Raw genomic sequence first — 25,841 nt, 5'->3', positions numbered from 1 at the left:
AAGTGCACGGAATGGCCCGTCCTTTCCCTCCTCACCTGAGACTGGACAGCAGCGTTCGCTGTGTTCCCCGGACATAAGTACCTTTTTCTCAATCCTGTTCTGTCAACCGTTTGTCTGTCCTGCACCAACACCAGGTCTTCTGAATGCCAAGAGCTTGAAAATATTTTTTGGTCTCTTCAAGGCAACCTGCCAGTCTTGTTCTTATTTTCAAACTTATCTGAGTTATTCCTGTGCCTTTGCTCCTTGATATGCATTTTTGAAGATTAATAGACTTTACTTTTTGAGCAGTTTTAGGCTTATAGAAAAATGGAGCGGAAAGTACAGAGAATTCCCACATATCCCCTCCCCCCATAGGCGCACATAGTTGCCCCTGTTACTAACATCTTGCGTTAGTGTGTACATTTGTTACAATTGAGAAGCAAATATTGATATATTACTAAAGTCAGTAGTTTACATTAAGGTTCACTCTTGGTGTCGTATATTCCGTGGGTTTGGACAAATGTATAATGACATGTATCCACCATTATAATGTCATACAGAATGGTTTTGCTGCCCTGGCCTCTCCCGTTGCGGAGCACAGGCTCCAGACACGCAGGCTCAGCGGCCATGGCTCACGGGCCCAGCCGCTCCGCGGCATGTGGGATCTTCCCTGACCGGGGCACGAACCCGTGTCCCCTGCATTGGCAGGCGGACTCTTAACCACTGCGCCACCAGGGAAGCCCGAGAGTCATATCTTTGAATCCTTGAATCTCCTTGTGTCGGGGTTCCTCCAAACCACCCTCAGACCCAATGATTTGCTAAGAAGGACTCATAGGACTCAGAAAAGCTGATATACACATGGTTATAATTTATTGCAGTGGAAGGATACAGATTACATTCAACAAAGGAAAAGATACATGGGGTGAAGTCCAGGTGCAGAGGGAACAGCTTGTGCAAAGGCCCAGAGATGGGAGTGAGGAGGGATGTGCAAAAAAAAAAAAGAGATTTCGTGGCTTAGTCCTGGAGTTTAGTGGGCAGGACGAGGGACCAGTGACCAGATCATATGGGGCCTGGGGCCATGGAAAGGAAGGTATGGCTCCAGGCCTTTCGTGACTTGGGAGCTGAGGGCACTGGCTGGCCTGGAGTTCAAGGAGTCAGTATCAAAAGGAATCCCATTCCAATCACTTTGTTTCCCAATCATGTTTTCTTTTTTTTTTCTTCCCAACCGTATTTTCTACAGAGTTCAAGAGACAGCAGGCTCACTGTAGAAACTGCAGCAAACACTGGGAAACAGAAAATGAAATGAAAACAATCATCTGTAATTCCACTGCCCAGAGATGATCATTGTTAACTTTTAGCTCTGTTTCATGATCCTAAATGCGCATGCGTGTGTATAGAGAAAAAAGTGAGGCATCGTATATATATTGGTAGATACACATGTACGTACAAAATGGGAATCATTCTATAAAATGCTCTAGATCTGTATTTTAAGTGACCAATAAGGAGTCTTGGAGGAGAAGGTGTCAGACCCCCTTGGCCAGGTGAGCGTGGATTTATGAGCCCTTCTCATTTATGAGCAGCCGTTTCCGAGGGAAGGGTGTTCTTGTAAAGGGCACGGCATGTGCAAAGACCTGGTGGCCACAGGGAATGGTCGAAGTGGCTGGAGCAGGGCAGGGGTGGGGCAAGATGAGCTGGCGACGGCAGACTTGTGCAGGACCTCAGGACCCCTGAGAGCCCTGAGCAGCTGTGTGAGTTTTTCCTGCGTGTTTGCTTTGTTAGTTTTGTTTACTGAAGCGCATGCAGGACAGCAGTGTGGGCAGGAGTGGTGAAGGATCCAGGGAGGAGCAAAGGCTCCCAGGGACTGGACACCACCCAGAGATGGTCAGAAAGGCACCAGGACCAGCACCAAGATGGGCAGATGGAAGAGCTGCAGCCCAGCCACGGAGGGGACAGGGGAGACACGCCCACCTCCACCTTCTCCTGTCCCCCACCCCCGCCTTTTTTTATTTTTTTATTTTTTTTATTTTTGGCTATGTTGGATCTTTGTTGCTGAGAGCGGGCTTTCTCTAGTTGCGGCAAGCGGGGGCTACTCTTCGTTGCGGTGCGCAGGTTTCTCATTGCAGTGGCTTCTCTTTTTGTGGAGCACGGGCTCTAGGTGCGTGGGCTTCAGTAGTTGTGGCTCACGTGCTCTAGAGCGCAGGCTCAGTAGTTGTGGCTCACAGGCTTAGTTGCTTCGCGACATGTGGGATCTTCCTGGACCAGGGCTCGAACCCGTGCCCCCTGCATTGGCAGGCAGATTCTTAACCACTGCACCACCAGGGAAGTCCACCTGTCCCCTCCTCTCTTGAGGGCACTGCCCAAAGTCGTGCCCACCAGAAACAGAGGATAGGCACTCAGCTTCCTGGGAGCAGAGAAGGGCAGGCAAGAGTAGAGAGGGGGTCTGGGAGCAGAGGGAAGTATCACAGCCCCAGCGTTCCCCAGCTTTCCAGGGGAGCATGAGACCAGGACACCCAACACCAACCAATCACGTGCAGTTACTTCGTGTGATCTTGCAGTTTGGGAGCTAAGGTCCTGGGCTTGGTGAGTCACACTCAAAGCATCGGGTTGGTTCCAAGGCTTCTATCTCCCTTCCCAAGTGTGACTCAGATGGCAACAACCCCCGGGACGGCAGGTGGATGGGCTTCCCTGCAACGTGGAATACTGCATGTGACTGCGAGTTAGTGCACGATTCCCACAGGGCGGGTGGGACGCATGCTCCTGGGAGAAGTTCACTTTTGGCTCCATAGAGGTTCCAATTCCTAGAAAGGAGATTGCTCTTGTTCTTTCCCGTTCTGTAACATCTGTTCATAAAATGTAATCAGCCAGTAGGAAAAGAAGAAAGTCCCACATTTCTAACCAGTTAATAGTACGATTTGCTTTTCATCAAAACCAGATCAGAGTGTGTGCCCATCAATATCAGGCTTGTTCCATCAAGGACGTCTTTGCATGAGAACACACACAAATCTCATCACCAGTCTTCATTTTATTCTGTAAACTACAGAGAAGAGAAAACTAAACACCCAGGTCACCACCAGCCCAAGTTCAGAGACAAGGCTTCCCCTGATCTTGGAAGTGTCTGTGGGACCCTTGAGGCGGGCAGCAGGCCTCAGTGCGGTGCAGTGGCCCTCCGGTGATTTCCACCTGGTTGTGACTTCCAGCAACCAGGATCTGAGCCTCTTTTTCACCCCCACGCCTGCCTACATTTGGAGTCGGCCACTCTTGTGAGACACTCAGGAGACTTCCCATCACACACATGTGGGCATCTGGGACCTGGAGCAGGGGAGGGGCTCAGAGGAGAGCAGAACACAGGAGGGGCTGCCCCTGACGTCACTTCTGGAACAGTGGGAAGAGACTTTGAAAGCCCCAGCTCCCCTCTGTGTGGATGAGACGTTCTTGTGCATACCCTTCACCTGGTGACAGGGAGACTGGGAGAGAGCAGGACCCTTGTTTGAGGTCACACAGTGGGAAGCTGGAACGCAGCTAAGTCAATGGCACAGACGCCCTGTCCGGTAGCAGACAAGCCCCTCCGCGGAGGGCAGAGCTCCCGGGAAGGAAGGAGAGAGAAAAGGGTCTCTGTGACCCCCAGAGCAGAAAGGGAAGCCATTGGCGGGGCCAGGACCTACCTAGAGTTTTCTGGGTGTATGTCCTGCAGTCTTCAACCTCTGACTTTTCCGGGTTCATGGGGATGACCATGAACTTCCCCAGGTGGGCAGCACCTCTGCGTGAGGCGGTGGAAAGGGTAGAAGTCTCTGCAGCAGCTCCACTTCCGGTGCTGGGAGTCCAGCGTCACACTGCCACAGAGCCGCCACGGCTCCTTTCTCACCAACAGCACCTCACCTGGGGCCAGACACGGCTCAGCAGGAGGGCCTGGGCGGAGGGCCTCTGCCTGCGCCCTGCTCCCGTCCCTTATCCCCCTCGCATCCGTTCATTTTGTTTTTTCTCAACTTGCAGGATGTTAGTTCCCTGAGCAGGGATTGAACCCGGGACCTTGGCAGTGAAAGCGTGGAGTCCTAACCACCGGACCGCCAAGGAATTCCCTTTTCCCTTCTTTTTTTTTTTTCTTAAATACCTTTATTAAGATAGAATTCACATATCATACAATTCACCCATTTAAAGCATACAATTCAGTGGTTTTTAGTATATTTGCAGGGTTGTGCAATCAGCACCACAGTCAATTTTAGAACATGTCCATCACCCTAAAAGGAAACCCCGTGTCCATTAGCACTTGCTCCCCATTTCCTCCGACCTCCCCACACCCCTCAGCCCTGGGCAGCCACCAGTCTACTTACTGTCTCTATAGATTTGCCTATTCCGGACATTGACCTCCCCATTTTCCGTTTCCACCAGCAGCGTATAAGAGTTCTTATTTCCCCACATCCTTGCCAACCCGTGTTATCTGACTCTCTGATTATCCCATTCCCTAGTGAGTGGGAAGTCGTATCTCCTTGTGGCTCTGATTTGCATTTCCCTGCATCCATTCATTCTTTACCCAGCACTGATGTCCAACGTCCCATCCGCCTCTGTCCCTAGAGCAGTCGTGACCCCTCTCCTCTGGCTGCCTCCTTCTCATCCGCCTTCTTCCTGGCCCAGGGGCGTGGGTTCTGTGCTGAGCTCTCCAGCCCTCAGTGGGCTCCTGCCCTTGTGCGCAGGGTTACCAACTGCTTACCTTGGGCGCCCAGGTCACAACCAAAGAAGTACACTTAGCTGGTTCTAGGGCTGCAACTAACGTCACTGAAGTTGCTTAGGCAAGTAGAGAATAGAAGACGCGCCTGGTCAGGGTTTAAGCCCCGTTCTCCCCCTCAGGCAGTTAACTTCACTCCTCTGAGCCACACTTTTCCCATCTTTAAAATGGGATTGTCTGCTTCATGGGGGTGTCACCCAGAGTGAAAGTGGCTGTCAGGTAGTGGGGTTGAAATAAGGGATAATAGAAATGCTTCGCCAGCTGGGCCTGTGGTAGGATGGGACTCTTTATTTATTTATTTATTTATTTTTGGCCGTGCTGCGTGGCTTGCGGGATCTTAATTCCCCAACCAGGGATCGAACCCTGACCCTCAGCAGTGAAAGCACCGAGTCCTAACCTCCAGGGACCTCCAGGGAGTTGCTGGGACCGGACTCCTGACTTTGGATCTTGTCTCGGCCGATCACTCCCCTTCTCCCTCCCAGCCCAGCAGATGCCCCATTTCTCCTCCCTCCCTACCCCCCTGCACCCATATTCAGCACAAGGGGCTGGCATGGGAGATCCACACAGACGACCCCAGAACCCGGGGGTAGGAAGTGGGTCAGAATTCCACACTCAGGTTGGCATTTCAGCTGATGCGGAGCACGGAGGTGGAAGCTGAGCCCCTCGCTGCTGCCCAGCCACCCCAGAGGGGTCAGACTTCCCTGTCCCCTGCACCCGTGCTCACCTTTAGAGGGATGGGGCCATCTGTGCAGCAGTGGGAACAGCACAAGGAAGAGAGCTACAGGGGAGAGAGACGTGAGGGTCGGGGAGCTGGGCCGGAGGAGGAGGATGGTGGGGACAGGCCTGTACCTGAGAAGATAAGGAGTTCGGATTCCCCGCTGACACTGGTACTGGGCCCTGGCCTGCGTCTGGAGGCCCTTGGTTGGCACATGTTATGGAAGCCAACAGCACCTGGGGAAGACAGCTTCTGTCTTCTGACCTCTGCCCTGCAAAGTCAATCACCAATGAGCTCCAGATGCAAGTAACTCCCTTGGTAATAAAGCATATATGTAAGCGTTACCACAATTCCTAATACAACCCTTCAAAGTCATTCATAAATTCCTAAAGGATGGGTGTATCTTTGTTATGCTAATAGGATGACTGAGACCAAGCCAGTCACCAGAAAGACCTAGACATAAGGTATAGATATAAGATATAGAGGGTTGTGATTTTGTTTTTATTTTATTAAAATATTGTTAATTTACAATGTTGTGTTAGTTTCAGGTGTACAGCAAATTGATTCCGTTATATATATATATATATATATTTTTTCAGATTCTTTTCCATTATAGGTTATTACAAGATATTGAGTAGAGTTCCCTGTGCTATACAGTAGATCCTTGTTGTTTACCTATTATATATATATTAGTGTGTATATGTGAACCCCAAACTCCTAATTTATCTCTGCCCCCTGCCCCACGAGGGTTGTGATTTGATTTGATTTGATTTAAATAAATAAATTTATTAGTTGCGGTGTGTGGGGTTTTTAGCTGCAGCACGTAGACTTCTTAGTTGAAGCATACATGCAGGATCTAGTTCCCCGACCAGGGATCAAACCCAGGCCCCCCTGTATTGGGAGTGCAGAGCCCTAGCCACTGGACCACCAGGGAAGTCCCAGGTTGTGATTTGAAACTAGCTATATTGGGAGCTCTGGAGATTGAGTTCAGTCACTTGGCCGAAGATTTCATCGCTTTTGATGAAACCAAGTGCTTCCTGGGTGGCAACATGAGTCCTGTTCTGATTGCTCTTCTGATACAGGGAGAAAGCCAAGGAAGCTCTGTGTTCCCTCCTAGACCTCACCCTCTGTACATCTTTTATAATAAAACTGTAATTGTAAGTATAACATTTTCAGGGGGTTCTGTGAGCCATTCTAGCCAGTTATTGAATCTGAGAGAATTGTGGGAGCCCTGAATTTGCAGCCAGTGAGTCAGAAGTGAACATGGCCTGGGAAGCCCACTTGTGGCTGATGTCTGGAGTGTGGGCAGTCTCGTGGGACTGAGCCCTTCCTTTTTATGTATTAATAATACTCCACTGTATAAATATACCAGATTTTGTTATCCATTCACAAATTGATGGACTTTGGGGTTGTTTCCACTTTTTGGCTGTTGTGAATAACGCTGATGTGGACATGTGTGCAACTGGCCATTGTTTTGGATACAGTTATTCTAGTGGGTGTGAAATGGAATCTCATTGTGGTTTTGATTGGTATTTCTCTGCTGACTTTTTTTTTTTTTTTTTTGGCTGCGCCATGTGGCTTGTGGGAATCTTAGTTCCCCGACCAAGGATTGAACCAGGTCCCCCTGCAGTGGAAGAACCTAGTTCTAACTACTGGACTGCCAGGGAATTCCCAGCTATTGTTGAGTTTTAAGAGCTCTTTATATGTTCTGCAACAAGTCCTTTATCAGATATATGATTTGCAAATATTTTCTCCTAGTCTGTGGCTTGCCTTCTCACTTTCTTAATCTTATAAAATTCCTTTTTATTTAACAACTTTTTCTGAGGTATGACTTACATGCAATAAACTGTACTTATTTTAAGGGTTCACTTTGATGGGTTTTATCACAGGTATTTGCCATGAAACCACCACCATAGTTAAAAATATTTCCTTCACCCCCCAAATTTCCTTGTGTTCCTTTGCAGTCCATCTCTCCTGCCATACCTGACCTCAGGGAAGCACTGACCTGATTTCTATCACTGTGCATTCATCAAAATCCTTTTTTTTCCAAATGGCCAAAAAATAGAATTGTTATTCTTTTTGAACTAATTTTTTACTTTTAATTGTGAAATATTGCAGACATAGAGAAAATACTATAACAAACACCCATGTACCTACCACTTAGAATTAATAGATATTAACATTTTGCCCTATTTGTTTTGAGTTTTTTTCCCTTTTTTAGGGACTAAAGCTAAAAAGCCTCACCCCATTCTCACTCCTTCCTCCTTCATCTGTCCTGAGTATTATTCCATGTGAGACTTTATACTTTTACTGAATATATATGTGTGTCCATAGTGCACGTTCTTGTTTTTATCACGCTGTTTGTATCTTTTGGACCTTGTATTTCTTCTCGTTATGTTTGGGAGATTATTCTGTGTTGAAATATATAAAGCTCATTCATTCTTTTAATTTTTTCCTTTGCAAATCATGAGATTTATTAGTAGTGAAATATTTCAGAAGTGTTGGTAAGTTGGCAAAAGCATGCCTGGGGATATAAGACACTGCTAGGGAAGCAAACATGAGTAATTTCACCATTTTTGCTTTGTTTTGTTTTAACTACTGTGCTTGGCAAGCATAGCTTCATTTATAGATTGTGACATAAAATCCTCCTCAATTTCAGGCTGAGATTCCCTTTTGGGCCTTTACCTTTAAGAAACTGTCTAGATTTATAGAGGTAATTGACATATGGAATTTGAATATTTTTTAAAATTGTGGTTAAAATCATATAATAAAATTATATTATAAAAGACTCTCTTAACTGCTCATCAAATTTTGGTTTTTAAACAAAAAGGAATGTGGGGAATTCCCTGGCTGTCCATTGGTTTAGACTCCGTGCTTCTACTGCAGGGGGCATGGGTTCGATCCCTGGTTGGGGAACTAAGATCCCGCAGGCCCCGCAGCGCAGCCAAAAAATATATATAAATTTTTAAACATTTAAAAATTTAAAAAAAGAAAGGAATGTGCTTTCATTGTGTCTTTGAGTCCCTTTAACACAGGCCATAGTCGTGCCCGTCCCCCTCCCATTTTGAGTGGGGGCCTGGACTTTCTCAGTCCTGGATTCTGAATCCATTTTGCCTTTTAACAGACCCTCAGGGAAAATAGAGAGTTCAAGGTTCCATCACGACCCTGCTTCCTGCACCCAGGCAGGAGCCTGGGGGACATCATAAGACTAGGGCTCCTTTTGGGAGGGGCCAGTGTAATTTACCAACAGGAAGAGGGTTAAATAGACAGTCAAGACACCTTGAAGTTAGATGTCTCAGGCTCATCTGACAGGTGGCCAAGGCCAAGTCTGGCTGCCCGTGGGCAACAGGGAGGAAACAGACTGACCAAGGGCATGGCACCAGACAGTGGCATTTCTCCGCGCCTCACCAGATACTGCAAGTGAAACTCACTTGGAAGAGATCAGGAAGGTGGCTGGACAACTCTCGTTCATTTGGGTCATGAAAACTTTTTTTGGCTGCATTGGGTCTTTGTTGCTGCGTGCGGGCTTTCTCTAGTTGCAGCAAGCAGGGGGTATTCTTCGTTGCGGTGCGTGGGCTGCTCATTGTGGTGGCTTCTTTTGTTGCAGAGCACGGGCTCTAGGGCACAGGCTCAGTAGTTGTGGCGCTCGGGCTTAGTTGTTGCGCAGCATGTGGGATCTTCCCGGACCAGGGCTCAAACCCGTGTCCCCTGCGTTGGCAGGTGGATGCTTAACCACTGCGCCACCAGGGAAGCCCTGGGTTATGAAAACTTTTAACTGGATTACAATATACCTAAAGCAAAGTGTACAAATCCTAAGTGTATAGTTTGATAAACTCACAGAAAGAACAGGAAGCAGAATATAACCAGCCCCCCAGAAACCCTACCATGCCCCGCTTCTAGTCACTATGCCTCCCAAGGGTAACCACCATCCTGACTTGTAACCCTGTGGATTGAGTTTGCCTCTTTGGGGACTTTATATAAATGGAATCACACAGCGTGTATGCTTGTGTGGCCTCTTTCACTCAACATTGTCTGTGAGATTTATTCAGCTTTTTGTACGTTGCTGTGGTTCATTTGTTCTCATTGCTGTTGAGTGTTTCACTGTGTGCATCCTTTTTTACCAATCCTTCTATGGGTGCGCATTTGGGTGGTCTAGAGTCTTTTTTTCATAGCACTGAGGTGAACATGCAGGGACATGTCTTTCAGAGAACATGTGACAGGTTTCTGTGGGTGTCCACCCAGGAGCGGAATTGCTGGCTCATAGAGCACTGAATGCTAAATTTAGGAGTCGCTGCCAACCAGCTGCCAGAGTGGGTGTCCTCAATTACCTCCTCCGAGTCTGAGTGTGATACATCTTTGGCAGCACTTAGGATGTGTGGGTTTTTCATTTCAGCCATTCTGGTGTGTGTGTAGTGCTTTCTCTTTGTGATTTTAATTAATATTTTCCTGACATGTAATGAAAAGACCGCATCTTTTCACATATCTAGTGGCCATTTAGATTTTATCCTCTTAGGTGATTCAAGTCCTTCTCTATTGGCTGGTCTGCCAATAGAAGTGGTTAACCTCTTAGTGGTTAGGATTCCAGGCTTTCAATGCTGCGGCCAGGGTTCAATCCCTGGTGTGGGAATTGAGATCCCACAAGCCGCGCTGTGCAGCCCCCCCAAAAATAGTCCTCCTATTCCTTTGAGGAATAGGAGAACTAAAGCTAGAGGTGGAAAGATGGACTTCTGTCTTGCAATTTACCCCCTTCTATGTAGTCTAAATGATTCCCCCCATGTGCACGTTATTCTTCTAACTTAAAGGAAGAAAACCTAATTAGGTCAGCCTGGTTGCTGTGGAGGATGGTTGGAAGGGGTCAAGTATAAATGTTTTCAGAAATTCATCCCTTAATGAGCCCAAGGAACCTTATTTTTCCCATCAATTCATGTATCAGTGGATGAATATTAATTATTACTGCAGTGAATCAGGTTTCAACATCAACTCTAGGCTTATGTTGCATTTACATGTGATCACAATGCTAATTCTTGTTCACATGAGTAAGTGATTAGACAAGGAAGGAGTTGGCGTTAGAGCAGGCGCTCCAGCCCTGAGCTCCGTCCAAAGCCCCAAACCCCACAGTGGACACACTTCAGGACAGAGCGCAGCACCGTCGGCTCCACCTTCGGGCGGAGGGAAGGAGCCTGGCAGGTGGGTTGTGGGAGGGGCAGAAGGAGCAAGCTTTACACCCGCCCGGGACTTCTGACCGCTCCCACCCCCTCCCGGAGATTGCGGCCCCGACTCTGGACCTCCCCTCCAGGGCAGCAATTCTCATCCCCAGCCGATCACCAGAATCTTCTGGACGTTTTCAAAAGATGCCCTCAGGGCCACCCCTGGCCAGATAACTAACTGGGCATTCCGCGTGCGAGGCCCCGCGCGGATCTTGGTTAAGGGGCCCATTCCCCGCTGGCGCCCGCGATTCTGGCCGACACGGACACCGAGGCGTCGAGGGGCGGGGCTTGCATTCCACAGCAAAGATCCCCGACCCCTGTCTTCCCCCGCAGTGTACCACTGGGCCGAGATGCGAGCCAAGATGCGCCTCATGGGCTTCAGTGCTGAAGCCGTCAAGCCGCTGAGCGAGGAGGCGGCCGCCGAGCTGCTGGGCGAGGCCACCGTCTTCCTCGTGGGCGGCGGCTGCCTGGTGCTGGAGTACTGGCGCCACCAGGCGTATCAGCGTCGCAAGGAGGGGGAGCAGTGCGCCGCCTGGGACGCGATGCGGGACGAGGTGGGCCGCCTGGCGCTGGCGCTGGAGGCCCTGCAGGCGCAGGTGCAGGCGGCGGCGCCGCGGGGCGCCCTGGAGGAGCTGCAGGCGCAGATGCAAGAGGTCGCGCCCAGCTCTGCGCCCCGGACCCGCCGCCCGCGCCCCAGGCAGAGCCCACGCCCGAGGAGTAGGGGGCCGCAGGGCCCTGGTCTCAGACGTGACTGATGCCTGGGCTGCCATGTCTGTCCCCACTGTCCCTTCTTGAACCGGCCCAGCTAATACCACCAGGTCCCTTTAGAGGCAGAAGGGATCTTGGACTGGTGCTGATCCACCCAGGCTTCTGGTCACCTCCCTACTAACCTGCCCAGTGAGGGGTACCTTCCACTGGGACACCCCCATCCACCGGTGGAACGTTCCAGCCCGACCCCCATCCCCCCACTGCATCCACTGGTTTAGCACTTTGGAATGGAAAAGCAGTGTCTTCCACTGGACCCCACCCACCCACCAATAGGTGGGCCAGCAGGGCACATGGACCATCTAATTTTGTCACTCACAGCTCCAACTTACCTGAGGAGTGGTCCTTTCCCTGGGACCCTCATCCATTACACCAGGACACCTCTTCCCACTTCTTCACTGGTACCGACCATTGTAGTGAAAATACAGAAACCTCTGATGGACTTCCCCACGCCCTGACCTTCCATCTACCTCACTCTTCTGGGGGGGGCAGGGAATAGGATGGATCTTGGTGTGCATTAGCTCCAGTGAGTCTCCCTGTGCCTCCTCTAGTCCACCACTGGTGCCTTGACTGGGGTCCTCCCCTCTTTAAGTGGATCATTCCAACAGATCCTCCCTCCACCCTTTCCTCCATCCAAATCTCCTCTTCAGAGTGCTCAGGGATTCCCCCTTACTCCTTGCCTTTGAACTGGACACCCAGTGTCCACCCCAGTCCTTCATGCAAAGGCTTCCTCCAGTGGGACCACCTGCCCCCTCAGCCCTGAAGTTCACCACCTCCAACCAAATGGAATAATGCCACCCGGTAGTGTTAAGTGTTACCTACCTCACCTACCCCCTGCCAACCCATTGAACCATTAAAGGGGATGTGTTATGAGCTCTGTTATTTCTGAATTCTATTTTTTTTAGACTGTAAATGTTGTATAATTTAAGGAGCTCTGGGGGAAAGTCATCTTGAGAATGTGTCTGAGAACCATGATGTACATCTGCAAAATGGGTGGCAGGCTCACTAAAATTAGAAGCTGGGAGGGTTCTGGTGGGAAGGGGCCAGTGTCATCCTTTGAGCCCTTTCCCAGACGGGGAAACTGAGGCCCAGGGGAAGCAAAGGGTCTTGTCCAAGGGCACACGGTCAGTGAGGGACTGCCCCTGGCTTTCTCTAGGGTGGTGAAGTGGTTGGGGCAGGGTGGGAAGCTGCCTGGTGAGGGGCACAGAGAGGAACGGAGGCAGGAAGGCCGAGAGGGGCCAGAGGCCGCCCCAGCTGCAGGAGTGTGAGGGCAGGTTCGGGTGGGAAGAAGGAAGGTGAGGGGAAGGCAGATTACTGGGGGAGGGAGGGTCACGCCCCCATCCTCGTGAGAGCAGCCCTTCCAATCACTCCAGAAATCTTAGCATTTATAAAAACTGGCAGATTTATTCCACAGGGGCCCATTTTCAAGAAGCTAAAGGTGAAGGTGGGAGAGGGGAGGTTTCCTCCCCTTTTCCTTTCCCCCTCATCTTTTTTTCCCCAGGGGGTAAAAATGGCCTGGACCCCAAAACCTACCGAAATAAAAAACCAAAAAACTGAGGTTCCAAAAAGTTACAGCATCTTAATTCCTCATAGAAAAGGGGAAGGAGCCAGAGGGAAGGGAGGTCCCTGGGGTGGGGGGAGGTGCCCCCAGCCTGATGGGACAACCCCCCTTAAATAGCTGTCCCAAGTGGGACAAGCCAGGGGCACAGCATTTAAAAACTCCCCACATCCCATTTTATCAAAACCAAAGAGAAAAAACATTTCCTCCCCCCCAAACCTAAATATATATATATACTTTTTTTTCTTAAAAAACAAAACTTCAAAGGCATTAAGCGTTAAAGTGAATCTAGAACAAGGGAATGTGAAATTCCCTCCTTCCTTCCCCCTTACTGTGGGGTTAATTGGTACATCCCCAGCAGAGGAACCAGCCCCAAGGGGATGGCAGAGGGGAAGGACCAAAGGGAGCAAAGGGTGGGGGCCTCCCCAGCCAATCAGCAGCCAGTATGGGTGTGGGCATGGTGCCAGGGAAGCCACACACCCCCCCCTTGGAATTTTCCAAGTAAGATAGGGAGTGGGGAAGACGCATTCCTGTGTAGTCTTCAGCCAATTCCAAGTCAAGTCGAGGCAGGGAAAGCAGGGTGACAGGCGGAGGGCGTGTGCGGAAAGGAGAAACTGGATCTTCTGGGGCCCTGTGGTCAGGGGGAGCCCCGCTTCCTCAGCTCCTGGACAAAGGCTGGAAGGAAACTGGGCAGAGGTCAGGGGCAGAGCTTCTTCCCCCTTCCCTTCCAAAACAGGGCTTTCCAAGGGACATGATGCCTCCAAAATAAATAAATGTTTAAAATAAAAAACCACCTCACCTTCAATTATTTCCTCTTTCACTTTCTGCAGTTCCTTCCTCACCTCTTCCAGAAGCTCCTGAAAATGATGGGGTACCAATCAGGAAGGGTACTTGGACTTGCAAAAGCGAATCCCCCCTTTCTTAATGACTGAGGGGCCAGAGGAAGGAGGTTCAAGACCCCTATTACACACACACCATGACATCACTGGCAAGGCCACAAAGTGAGAATTCTAGGGGAGAATTCCGGATCCTTGGAGCCAGAAGGAAAGTACTGGAGAACATCCAGTACCAAGGCTGGCAAATACATTGCAGTCTCCTGCCACCTCCAATTGGTGATAAATGTCTGGGGCCAGTGTACTGAAGAGGATTCTGGGTACTCAACAGGAGTGAGTCCAGTGATAAGATTAGTAAGATCTGTCATGGGCACTGGATAAGGTGGTTATGGTGTCTGTGTCATCCCTGACATGATCCAATCTCTCCATTTCTCAGACTGGAAAACTGAGGTTCCCAAGGCCTTTTCTAGAGTCACATGGCAGGTCAGTGGCAGAGTCTGGACCCAGATCTCCTTTCTATCCCCCGGACCTCACTCCCAGTCCTTTCCCCAAGCTACCTGTTTCACCCTCTCCAGGTCTGACTCATCACTGGAGCTGGGCGTAGAGGGTTGGGCCTCGGAAGTGGTCACTGAAGAAGATGACTTCATCCTGGGAGAGTTGGTGTGGTTTGGGGCGGAAATGAGGTTAGAGAGAGGGTCTGCCTCCCCTGCCTCCCATTCCAGGGGTCACACTGTGTTCCTCCCTACAAATTTGGCAAATTCAACTATTTTGGGGGGTGGGGCCCCAGTATTGATGGCCCACCTTGGCAAGGTTGTGCTGTTCTTCTCCCAGGGTCTCCGCACAGATTCTGGGGGACAGGCAATAAATCAAAAAGATCAGGGACAAGGAATGCCCTGCCTCAATCTTTCTCCCCGAGCCTCATCAGCCCCTGTTCAAAGAACCATCTCAGGAGACTACAATCCCCAGCATTGTTGTACAGACTCTCCCATCAAGGTGTGTTATATGTGAGAAGCGGGCATCCTGGGACTTGTAGTTCCTGTGATAGACTGGGCTCTCACTCACCACTGTGGGCTGGGACTCTGGCCTCTGGCTCCTCCTGCTGGTGGGAAATAAAACTGTCATGAGCCAAGGGCTTCCCTGGTGGCGCAGTGGTTAAGAATCCACCTGCCAATGCAGGGAACACAGGTTTGAGCCCTGGTCCGGGAAGAACCCACGTGCCACGGAGCAACTAAGCCCGTGTGCCACAACTACTGAGCCTGCACTCTAGAGCCCGAAAGCCACAGCTACTGAGCCCATGAGCCACAACTACTGAAGCCCGTGCTCCGCGACAAGAGAAGCCACGGCAATGAGAAGCCTGCGCACCGCAACCAAGAGTAGCCCCCGCTCGGCACAACTAGAGAAAGCCCGGGGGCAGCAACAAAGACCCAACACAGCCAAAAATAAATTAATTAATTTAAAAAAAAAGAAACTGTCATGAGCCAGCCCCCCATCACCCCGACACCGCACCTCTGCTCATTTTCCTCCTCCACCTTCAAACCTAGCCCATCCCTATCACAGCCCCCTCCCCAATATTCCTACGCAAACGGTACATCCTAAGGGGTATATGGACGGAAGAGCCCCTGACTCACATTGGCAGATTCATCCTTGGCGGTTTTCTCCCCAACCTGTGTGGCTTTCCTTCTGTAAGAGAGAAAGGCAAAAACAGATGGCTTCAGCCCTCCCTCAGCCACTCAACAATTCCCTTCCTCAGAGTTCTGGAAAGGTGGATTCTAGCGTGCAGACTTCTGGAGTTTGTCAAGGCTAAGAAAATTGTAGTTTTAGAAGTTAAAGAGAGTACTGCTCTCGAACTGGGGTGGGGCTTTCCGATTCCCATGTTTGGGAGTCACACAATTCTAAGGGCGGAGTTCCCAGGTTCTGAGGCAGGATCTCCTAAGGTCCTAGAATTCTGGGGTTTAGAACATTCCAGAGGCTACCTGGGTGGTTGCAAACCTCAGCCATCTCAGGAGAATGCAATCCCCATCATTATATCCCAAACCTGGCTATCAAAGGGTGAACTTTCACCCAAAGAAACCAACTAACTGGGAATCTGAGCCCTCCCCCGACCCGGCCCTACTGAACAGGAATCTCCAGGTGATAATTGCTGGTCTGAGGGGTGTGTTCCAAGGGCTTTCACGGCTCTTGAGGGCTCCAGGCTCAGGCTCACCTCCGGGCCAGCATGGCATTCATCTCTTCCATGAGCCCCCCGCCCGTGCTTCGACTGCTCTCAACTTTGGGGGCCAAGGGCCCCCCTGAGGCCTCCTCCTGCTGGAGAAATTACAAAGAGGTGGGGGCTTTATGGGCGGGCCTCCTGGCCTTCCAGCCCTCCTGTGAGGCTCCCAGGCAACTCTGGCCTCATCCCATTATAATATCAGGCCCCGTCACCCCACACCCGCCATGCCTGCCCCCTCACCTTGCTGACTTTCCTGAGTTTGGCTCCGGCAATGGCTGCGGCCAGGCCGGGGGCCCCAGTCCCTCCACCACTGGGGCCTTGTGCTGTAGGGAGAGGGGGCGCAGGGGGTGGGCCTCCCCCTGCTCCATGCCCCCCAGCCGAGATCCCCGAGGAGGAGAGACCAGGGGGTGGGGGGGGACCCGGAGGAGGGGGAGGTCCTGGTGGCGGCGGTGGTCCCCCAGCTAGGGGAGCAGGTGGACCTCCTGTAAGAAACACGAAAAAGGAGCGGTGCTGAGAGAGAAGCCTTATTCTCTGTTGTCCGGCTGGCCCACCCCCTCCTCTGGGGTGGTCACCCGAGCCCGGAGGCCATTCGAGCAATCACCTGCGTTGGAGACCCTGCGTTCCCGCTCCATGAGCTCCGACTGCTGCTGCCTGGGGAGGGAAGGCGAGCTACCATCACTGAGAGCCCCAGGCTGGGCAGCAACTTCCCGGATCGCCCCTCAGAGGTCTCCGGCCAGGCTGGCTCCTAAGCCCCACTCATGTCCTCCATTCCCCAGGGGCCAGGAAAGGGTTGCAGGGGGAGGACAGAGCAAGAGGCGAGCCACCTAGTCATCAGACTGTCAAGAACACCAGGGTTACAGAACACCCAAGACCCCTTAGACCACCAAATTCCGGACTCTGGGAATCCGGGGGACCAGGATTTGAAGGGTCAGGAGGTTCTGCAACTCTGGGTGTCAGGAGTTTTTCAAACTCCAGGAGGTGGGGGGTTTCTGAAAGATGTCCATTTCTAGTACCCTGGGAGTTAGAACATTCTGAAAACTGCACGTTGGAGAGGTTTGAACTCTAGGAGTCAGGGGTTCTGGAACAACCTAGAACTCCGGCAGCAGTAAGGTTCCCCACCCAGGGCCTGGCCCCACCTTTTCTGTTGCTCCATCTCCTCTGGGGAGGGGCCGTTCTGGACAGACCAGGTGGGAGGTGCTGTAGGCGGTGCCGGCGGGGGCGGAGGCCCACCTCCTGGAAGGTGAGAGTAAAGGCTGCTGAGTCACCCGGGAAGCCGGCGCCACCCCTCGGCACGTTCCCTCGGCTCGGCTCTCCCGGGCCTCCCAGGGACTCTGCCATGAGGGGTCCGCACGAGCTTCCCCTGACTGAGCTGATGTGAGGTGGGTGCTGGGAGGATGCCCAGGTCACAGGCGGGACAGCAAAGGCCCAGAGAGGGGAGCCACTTGCCCCAAGTCCCGCAGACCCGAATTTGCAGGAACAAGACTTGAATTCAGGCCCACTCCAGCATCCAGGCTCTTAACGCACCTGTCACAGCCGCTCAGACCGCCCCACCTGAAGACCCAGGAAAGGCTGAGAGCCTCTTCCTCACCCCCCCCTCAGGCCTCTGGCTCCCATGTATTTTCCTGTGCCTCGGACAAGCAAGCCCCTCCCCACTAGCACTGAAGCCGCTCCAGGAAGCAAACACCTCCGCCATGTGGTGATTTGTGACCCCAGATGCACAGCCGTCACCTAAAGCCTCGCTCCTCAAAGTGTACTGTTTATGGACCGGTAGCCTTGGCGTCACCAGGGAGCTTGTTAGAAGTACAGAGGCTCGGGCCCCGGCCAACCCAACTGAATTGGAATCTGCGTTTTTCCTAGATGATTCGTGGGCACATTCCAGTTTAAGAAATACCAACTGGAGGTTTTTTCTTAATATTGTTGCCTGAAAACTAACTGATGATGACATAAGTCAGTGTAATGGTTACCTGGGGAAGGGGCACAAGGAACTTTCTGGAGGCTGGAAATACCTATATCTTGATCTGGGAGGTCACACAGGAGTGTGCATGTGTAAAAATTCCTGGAGCAAAATGTACTCTTAGGAACCATGCGTTTTATATGTGGGTGCACTTGGGGCACACAGGAACCCACAAAATCCTCATAATAATTCTCCACAGAAGTTGTGAATTGGCCCCATTTTCAGATGAGTAAACTGAGGCCAGGTGGTAAAGTGGCGGCCCCAGGCCACACGGCAGGGCTCAGTGGTCCCCTGCCCACTCTCTCTAACCTTCCAATGCCTCTAGGGCGCTGGCCATGCCGGCGGCAAACTGGGTTGCATCCTCCTTGCTGCCGAAGTTGAGGCCCCAGACCTGGCGGGCGTCACGCCACTGGTGGAAGTTGGGGGTGGCCTGGTTATACTTGACACCCCGGACGATGGCACAGTTGATGACCACCTGGCAGGGGGGGAAATGTGGGTGAGGAGTGGGGTGGGGTACAGCGGGCAGAAGGGGCGGAGAGGGAAGCCTCACCTGCTGGTCTGGCTGCATCTTCCGGCCGACCACCCGGAAGGAGTTGGCAGTGGGGTTGTGATAGATCTGGACGCGGCTGAAGGCCTGGGGGCCCGTGCCAGCAGGCAGCCATCGCTTGTTGCTGTCATCATAGAGCATCACAGTGGCCCGGCTGGAGCAGACAACCGTCTCACTGCCCGGAGGGAGGAAAGGGGAGAGGCCAGTTAGCTGAGGAAGGGAGCCTGGCACCCTTCCTCCAGGGGCCGGTCACCTTCTCCATCTGGGCCCCCCTGGGAGATTTGAAGACACAAAGACAGTGTGAGAGGAAGAGGGACCCATGGAGAGGCAGAGGAAGACAGGCAGATGGGGAGAGAGGGCTGGGGACAGACCCTCGAAGAGACCCAGACAGGGAGACTGGGAGAGAAAAGACAGACGGGACAGAGAGACAGACAGACTGGGAGAGTCAGACAAAGAGACAAACAGGGGATGTGAGACAGACAAGGAAAGAGACAGACAGTCAGATGGGGGGAAAGAAGACAGGAAGAGCAAGAGTCAGACAGACTGGAAGAGACAAACATACAGACTGATGCAGAGAGAGCTGAGAAAGGAATCACACCGACAAAGCGGAGACAGACTGAAAGACAGACAGACAGAAGAGTAGTTGGGGGAAACAGATGGAAAGGCAGGGAGCAGAGAGATACAGAAATGGAGATACAGGCAGGTGGAAAAAGACAAAGAGATGGACAGAGAGACTGAGGCAGAGAGATGCAGAGTGACAGCTGGAGGAGGGGGCTGGGGAGAAGCGGATGGAAGGGACGGGGCAGGAGCTCTGGGCAGTACTGGGAACCAGCCCCTGCCTGGTGCCCTTGGAGCCTGTTTCCCCATCTCCGCTGGGGTGCTCGGAGCCCCCCCCTTCCCCCAACCACCTCTCCCCACTCAGGAGGAGGAAGCTGAGGCTCAGGGAGGGGAAGGGTGAAGCTTGCAGCAAGCTGGGGACCAAGGCTAGATCTCAGGCTCTTCCACTTCCTGCTGCTCACCCCATCCCTCCGGCCCCCCTGGCGCCAACGGCCATCAGTGGACACTCCCTGCTCCATGTCAGGCAGGGACCCAGACAGCCCCGGCCCCACCCTCCAGCAGGAGAGCATCACAGTGGTCTGTCCTGTCCCCAGATAGTGATAATTCAAGACCAGGCCTGGGTGCCCAGAAGGAGTGCCTGCCCCAGCCTGGGGATCAGAGACTTCCTGGAGGAGGTGACATCTGACTTAGCTTTGGGGGGAGGGGGTCAGTAAACTGGTTCAGGGTTCAGGATCTGATATCCACAGATGTAGGTTCAAATCCCCGTTGGGCCACCTACTCCATATGACTCAGGCAAGCAGCCTTCCCACATGAGAGAAGGCATCTTCCTTGCTTGCAGACTGGGGAAATGACAGACCCCACCTCCCCCAGGGCAGTGGGAGAAGTAGATGAGTCTGGACACGTAAAGTGCTTGGCATGGTGCCTGGCATGTACTGAGTGCTGAGTAACTGTCAGCATCCTTTCCACGGGCACCCTGAACAGGTACCACTGGGTCCCTGTACAGCCACATCCCTCCCACCCCCTACCAGTCCTTCTGGGGAGGTTCAATGCCCTCCTCCCCCCAGTGGGGAAACTCAGGCACCCAGACAGGAAGTGACTTGCCCAAGGTCACACACAAGCCAGGGGGAAGCACTGGTCCCCACCCCCACCGGCCTTTTTCCTGAAAAGAGGAAGTGGTGGTCAGAGGTTTCCGGGGAGAGAAATTGTACCCCACAATGGCTCTGTCTCTACCAGGGCTGGGGGCTGGCGCATAACACTAACAAAAGACAAGGCAGGGAAAGCCCCTCAGCAGACCCAGATCCGGGTTCCTAGGCCAGGAAGCTGAGCCCCCAGACCCTCCCCCCAGGTTTACATAATTGGGGCACCTCCCTCTTATCAGGCACTTCAGCTGCTCAGATGCCCTAAGCCCTTTCCTCAGAGTTTCTCATTTTATTCTCACTGCAGCCCTTCTAGATGGGCTATTTCATCCTCATTCTGCAAGGACTGCAAACAGAGGCCCAGAAACGTTGCGTGACTCGCCTGTGGTCACGCAGCTAGTAAGTAGCACAGCGAGGGTTTGAACCCAAGTACACAATCTTAACCACCGGGGACTGTGTGGGCCCTACCCAAACACCAGGTGCTATTTCCAGACAAGTGCAGCCTCAGGGGCTCTTTCTGGCTTCCACTGCCCCTGGCAGGGCAGAGTTAAGGCCTCGCCCACACCTGCCACCCACACCCAGGGCAGACTCTGCCCAGGTGCCCGGGGCCTTCGTTGCTAACCAACCCTGGCTGCACTTTGCTCTCCCAAGCGACCCTGCCCTGCTGAGTCTCTGGACTGGCCAGAGAGCTGGATGTCTGCAGAATGACCCCAGACTGGCCTTGCCCCGCTCCAGGCTGTGGTGTCCCCATTACAGCAAAAGGATCCTGTTAAAACACAAGTCAGATCGTGCCCCTCCTCTTCTTGGAAGCTTCCGTGGCAGCTCCCACAGAATTTTTATTCTGGCCAAGTTCTCTCCAGGGCCTTCGTGATCTGTGTGATCTCTGATCTCATCCCTTCCTTCCCCGCAGCTTGCTGTTCCAGCCCCACTGGCCTCCGTGCTGCTCCTTCAACGTGCCAGACACATTCCCACCGCAGGCTGGTGCTCTTGTTCTCCCTCATCCTGGATTTCCACCTCCTTCAGGTCGCCGCTTAGCCAACACCTCTTCCAAGAAGCCCTTCCTGACTACCCTATCTGGAAAAGCTCCTCTCCCTCTCATTGCATGTCCCACGTTTCATAGCACCTGATCCCTGCCTGACAGATCCCTGTCTCCCCTACCAAAAGGTCAGGACCATGAGGGCAGGGATTTTTGTCCTTTCTGTTTTGTCCTTTCTGCTGTATCCTCAGAACCTAGAATCATGCCTAGGACACAGTAGGTATCCAAGAGTTGTTAAATTAGCCATCTGTAAAAAAGGAAAAGTTTTTAACAATGGCAGCTGACATTTATTGGTTAGCCCGTGTACCAGACATTGTTCTAGGTAATGAGCTGCAATTTCCACAGTGAACCTTGCAATGACCTCATGAGATGGACTCTGGTGCTCACCCTTTTTACAGATGAGGAACTGTGGCCACAGAGAGGTGAAGACAGTTATCCCAGGTCACGCAGCAAACAAGCAGAGGGGCTCATATTTGAACCCAAGTTCCCCCACGACCACCACCAATGTTCTTAACCTCATTTAAAGATGAGAAAACAGCTAAGCTGATTTTTTTTTTTTAAGGAAAGGTATAAAGTGGTGTGTATCAGAAGTTTTTTTTTTTTTTTTTTTTTTAAAGGTGGGGAGGATATAAATACCTCTGCACACAGAGTGGTGATATATGCAGAGGCTGCTTCTCAGGAGACTAACCGTGGCTGCCTCTGAGGCACTGGGGACCTGGGGGCCTGAGGAGGCAGGCAGGAAGTGGACATTTTGTACCGTTTACCTTCTTGAATTGCTTAATTATGACTTTTCTTTTCATTTTGTTTTAACATGGGCTGGTATTACCTATAAAAAACTAATTCATTACTGAAGTTCAAAAAATAAAACTATAAACCAGGCAAAAAGCTAGAATGGAAAAATCCCACAGCCAGGAAGCAGGGAGTGAGATGGAAATGGGGTCTGCCTAATTCCAGTGGTCTCTGGGGGTCTCATACCCTCAATTTGACATGAGAGCCTTAATCCCCAACCAGCCCAGAACTCTCCCACAAGTACTCCCATTCTGGAAAACTCTAGCATGTGGTAGATAAAAGAAGGTTCAAGTCACCCCCTCGCTGTGTGGTAACGACTGAAAGAGATAAGAAACGCCCTAAGCACAGGACTTGGAATTTGGCAGAGGATCCATATGAGGGAGCTGAGAGGCAATATAGGAGGGAGAGAGCTTCTCATCACGGGAGGCAATCAAACATAGTCACTCTGGTTTACTCAAACCTTCTATATTAGAGGCTTGCCCCTCCTTTCACCCCTTCATCCTATAGCCCCTTAAACCGCAAAACTTGTGATCCACCCCCCAAAGCCCCAGGCACACACAACCTTTCCAAACTACAAACCTTTGAAGAAACCCTGGATAGAAACTCAGATGTAGGGTCTGCAGGGCTTGTATGGGTTCACTCTAGTCCTTCCTCCCTGACAGGCCTCAGTTCCCCATAAGTGATTAGGAAGGTAACTGGGTTCCTTTTTGTTTATCAGCATTATCTTAAGTGTTTGTACAGTGAAAGCACATTACTTGTATTTTTTTTTTTTAAGGCCACTAAAGGTTTGATTTTCCTTTTTCTCTAATAGTACAATACTCTGGAAAGAGGCCTGGGTTCAAATTCAGGCTTGCCCACTTCTAATCTGACTTTAATAGGCAATTTGCTTAATTTCTCTGTGCCTCAGTTTTCCCATCTGGGGAAGGGGGACGGTCCTAATAGTATCAATCTCTTAGAATTGCTGTGAGGATTAAATTGAATCAGGCACCTAGTACAGTGCCTGGCACAAAGTAGATGCTTGATCAAATGGTCTCTCATTATTTAAAAAAAAATAAAAACAACAATAATAATTACTATTATTGGAAGAGGAAAGAAATGAACCAAACACTTCTTGAGTCCCTTCTGCCCTGAGATTCTCAGACCTCTGCCCCACTTCCCAGAATTCCAGCTCAGAGTCCCGGACACAGCAGACACTCAACAAATATTTGTCAAACTGGGAGAAAAGGAGCTGTATCTTGTAATTTTCCATCTTAACATCCTCTCTTCCAACTGCCCCCAAGACTGTCCCCAGCCAAATCAGCCAGAAATCAGAGGATCCCATCCCCCTCCCCTCCCTCAATACTGCTTAGGAATTTCTGAGGGATCTTGGGCCAGGCCTTTCTCTCTTTGAGCCTCAGTTTCCCCAGCTGCCCCCAGACAAGGCCATGGGTCCTTCTGAATCCTTCCTAGCTGTCCTGGGAGAAGGGGCACAGCCCAGTAAGTCGGGTGTGGCCATCAGAAGGGAAGACCCCTCGGGAGGTGGGAGTAACCCTCTGGTGAGACAGGCATCAGCTCGACTTCTGCCCACCTCCCAGGAGGTGGGAGGTTTGGTCGTGGCCAGCAGTAGGGGGGCCTTGTGGGAGGGCCAGGGCCTCGGGGACTGGGGGCGGGGAGGCTGGCCCAGACATTGCTCCTGCCCTTTTACGGTCTCAGTGAGTGAAGCAGCACTAACTCGGACATCCGCCTTCCACCGCGCCTGGGACCGGAAACGCGGCGGGGGGGGGGGCGGGGCTGGGGGGCAGTGGGAGAGGAGAGCCCCCCAGGAAGAAGGTGAAGGAAGAGAGCCTGACTCCCGAAAACCGCCCCCTCTCCTGGGCAGACCTTGAAGGGATGTTGCTATAATGGGGGAAAGGGTAGGCAGGAAGTCTTGTGGGTGTCTGTGGGTGCCCCCTTGCTCCAAATTTTCCAGCAATCCCTTTACAGCAGAAGGAACAAATGTGCGAGGGGGATTCTCTACTGACCGTAAAAAGGAATGCCACCCTATGTCAGAGGGCAGGGGTATGGGGAATGTGGGAGGATGTGGGCGCCAGGGGGTTAATCCCCAGCCGCCCCCAGGGGCCTCCCCCTTGAGCTGGGGGCTTTGGGGCAGGAAGTCTCTGAGAGCGTAGAGGAAGGGAGATAGTATTGTCAGGCTCAGGCCTCAAGGGAGAGATTATGGAGGGCCAGGGGAAAGGGAGAATAAGGGGGGGCTAGTCGGGTCCCCCAGCCGCACGGGCCCCGCCCTCAGGTGAGCCCAGGAGTTTTGAGGGAGGCCCGGGAGACAAAATCCCTGGGTCCCTTCGGCCCCCACCCCCCAGGATTAAATTCCTGGGAAGATAGCTGGAACTCTCTGGGAAGCCTGGGTCCCTTGGGGAGAGGGCTATGACCTTGAAGCTTTGCAACGCCCCCTCCTCCAACCGCACAGCTCGGGACTGCTGGGGAAGGGGGGGCGGTGTTGAGAGAAGGGGGAGGCGCCGCGGTGGGGAAAGCAGCCGGCCCACGGCGCTCTTTGCCGGCCCCTCCCCACACCAGCTGTCTCGACAGGTGAGTCAGGAAGACAAAGGCCCCCCTTCCCCCAGCTGCCGTGCCCCTCCCTCCCCAGGGCCGCGCAGGTTGGGGAGAGGGGCCGCCCTTCTGGCCCGGGGCCGGGGAGCCGCCCTCGGCCCAGAGCGCTCGCTCGGTCCTAGGCACAGCCTGTTTTAAGCAAATTGTGGGTGGGGAGCGGCGGGGGAGGGGAGTCCCAGCCAGACCCTGGAGGCTGCGTCTGGGTCCGTGGATCCGTCCACACCAACCTCCTCCACAGGAGGATGAGCCCCCCAAATTTAAGGGGTTAAGTACCCCCGAAGTTAAGGAGCAAGGTCGCTCTTGGGAAGACTTTTTCCAGCGCCACGTAAAAGGGGACCCCCGAAAACCAAAGTCTACGTCTCAATCTCTCTTCCAGGTCCCAGGGACCCCCCAAACCGGCCCCCCACAATCCCTCTAGGGGCCGGGTTGAGATCTGAGGGGAGTCTGAGCCCTGCCTAAATCCTGGCCTCCCTGCGGGGAGTATATGCCAACTTGAAGGTCCTCTGAAAAAGTCTTTTAAAAATTCGGGAGTCCTTGGAGCGCCCCCAAATCTAAGGGCTCCCGGGAGAACCTCACCAGCACCACGCGGAGCCTTGAGAGTCAAGGGGAAGTGGTCAATATTTGGAGCTCGTCCAAGGGGGCTCGGCCTCAAATCCGAGGCTCCCAGTGCCCGGTCCCCAAATACCAGCCCGGAGCAAGCTGGGGGGAGGGGGACAAAGGCGGGGCGGGAGCTCGCGCCGGGCGGGGAAGGGTCTGAAGGCAGTTCGAGGCTCACCTCATGGCTGCTTGGCGGGCGGGCGGAGCGCCCACGGGGTAGGTGCTCCCGGGGCGCCCCTGGCTTGAGGTTCAGGGGTTCAGGGCTGGCTCCAGGTTCTGCTCAGTCTCCCCCAGGGTCCCGCCCCATAGAGTCCGGCTTCCTGGGGGGAACGTGGACAGGGCCGGGGCGGGTCCTCGGGCGCCTCCTCTCTCGGGGGCTCTGATCGGGGGTCCCGGCAGCAGAAAGGGGGTGCGGCGTCCCCTCCCCGGCGCGCCCCCTCGGCCGGCGGCGGCTACAATGTTACTCTTACTACTGTACTTCTCTTCGCTACATTTCGTTCCAAAATTCCACTCCCCGCACCCATAATGCCCTGCGCCTTAAAGGGGCCGCGGACACCTCAAGGCGGTGAGGTTGAGGGGGGTGGAGGGCGCTTAAAAGGGCAACGCGGAACCTTAGACTTCCGCTATTTCCCTCTTCCCCAACGTTACTGCATAG

At 52.6% G+C, this 25,841-nt stretch overlaps 1 protein-coding gene across 5 annotated transcripts; it reads right to left on the bottom strand.

The window, feature by feature from the left end:
• Window positions 1-12,770: 12,770 nt before the first annotated feature.
• On the bottom strand, window positions 12,771-25,698 carry VASP (vasodilator stimulated phosphoprotein). 5 transcript variants are annotated; one of them, XM_082605700.1, is made up of 13 exons: window positions 25,365-25,698; window positions 18,491-18,662; window positions 18,250-18,415; window positions 17,123-17,219; window positions 16,588-16,637; window positions 16,227-16,468; window positions 15,981-16,081; window positions 15,406-15,457; window positions 14,840-14,876; window positions 14,579-14,624; window positions 14,335-14,425; window positions 13,744-13,801; window positions 12,771-13,630 (listed from the first exon to the last, which is right to left on the bottom strand). In XM_082605700.1, exons 1-13 carry the CDS (start codon window positions 25,367-25,369, stop codon window positions 13,602-13,604), a joined length of 1,146 nt encoding a protein of 381 aa, XP_082461826.1. In that variant the 5' UTR covers window positions 25,370-25,698; the 3' UTR covers window positions 12,771-13,601. The 5 variants fall into 5 exon arrangements, with proteins under 5 accessions (XP_082461826.1, XP_082461823.1, XP_082461825.1 ...); XM_082605697.1 differs by having other exon boundaries at window positions 12,771-13,619; window positions 15,981-16,078; XM_082605699.1 differs by having other exon boundaries at window positions 12,771-13,619; window positions 14,840-14,873; window positions 15,981-16,078.
• Between the last annotated feature and the right edge of the window lie 143 nt (window positions 25,699-25,841).

This window comes from Mesoplodon mirus (genome assembly GCF_964341445.2).
Source record: "Mesoplodon mirus genome assembly, chromosome: 19".
NCBI lineage: Eukaryota > Metazoa > Chordata > Mammalia > Artiodactyla > Ziphiidae > Mesoplodon > Mesoplodon mirus.
The sequence above is the reverse complement of the archived record's forward strand: the minus strand, read 5'-3'. Positions and strand labels throughout refer to the sequence as shown.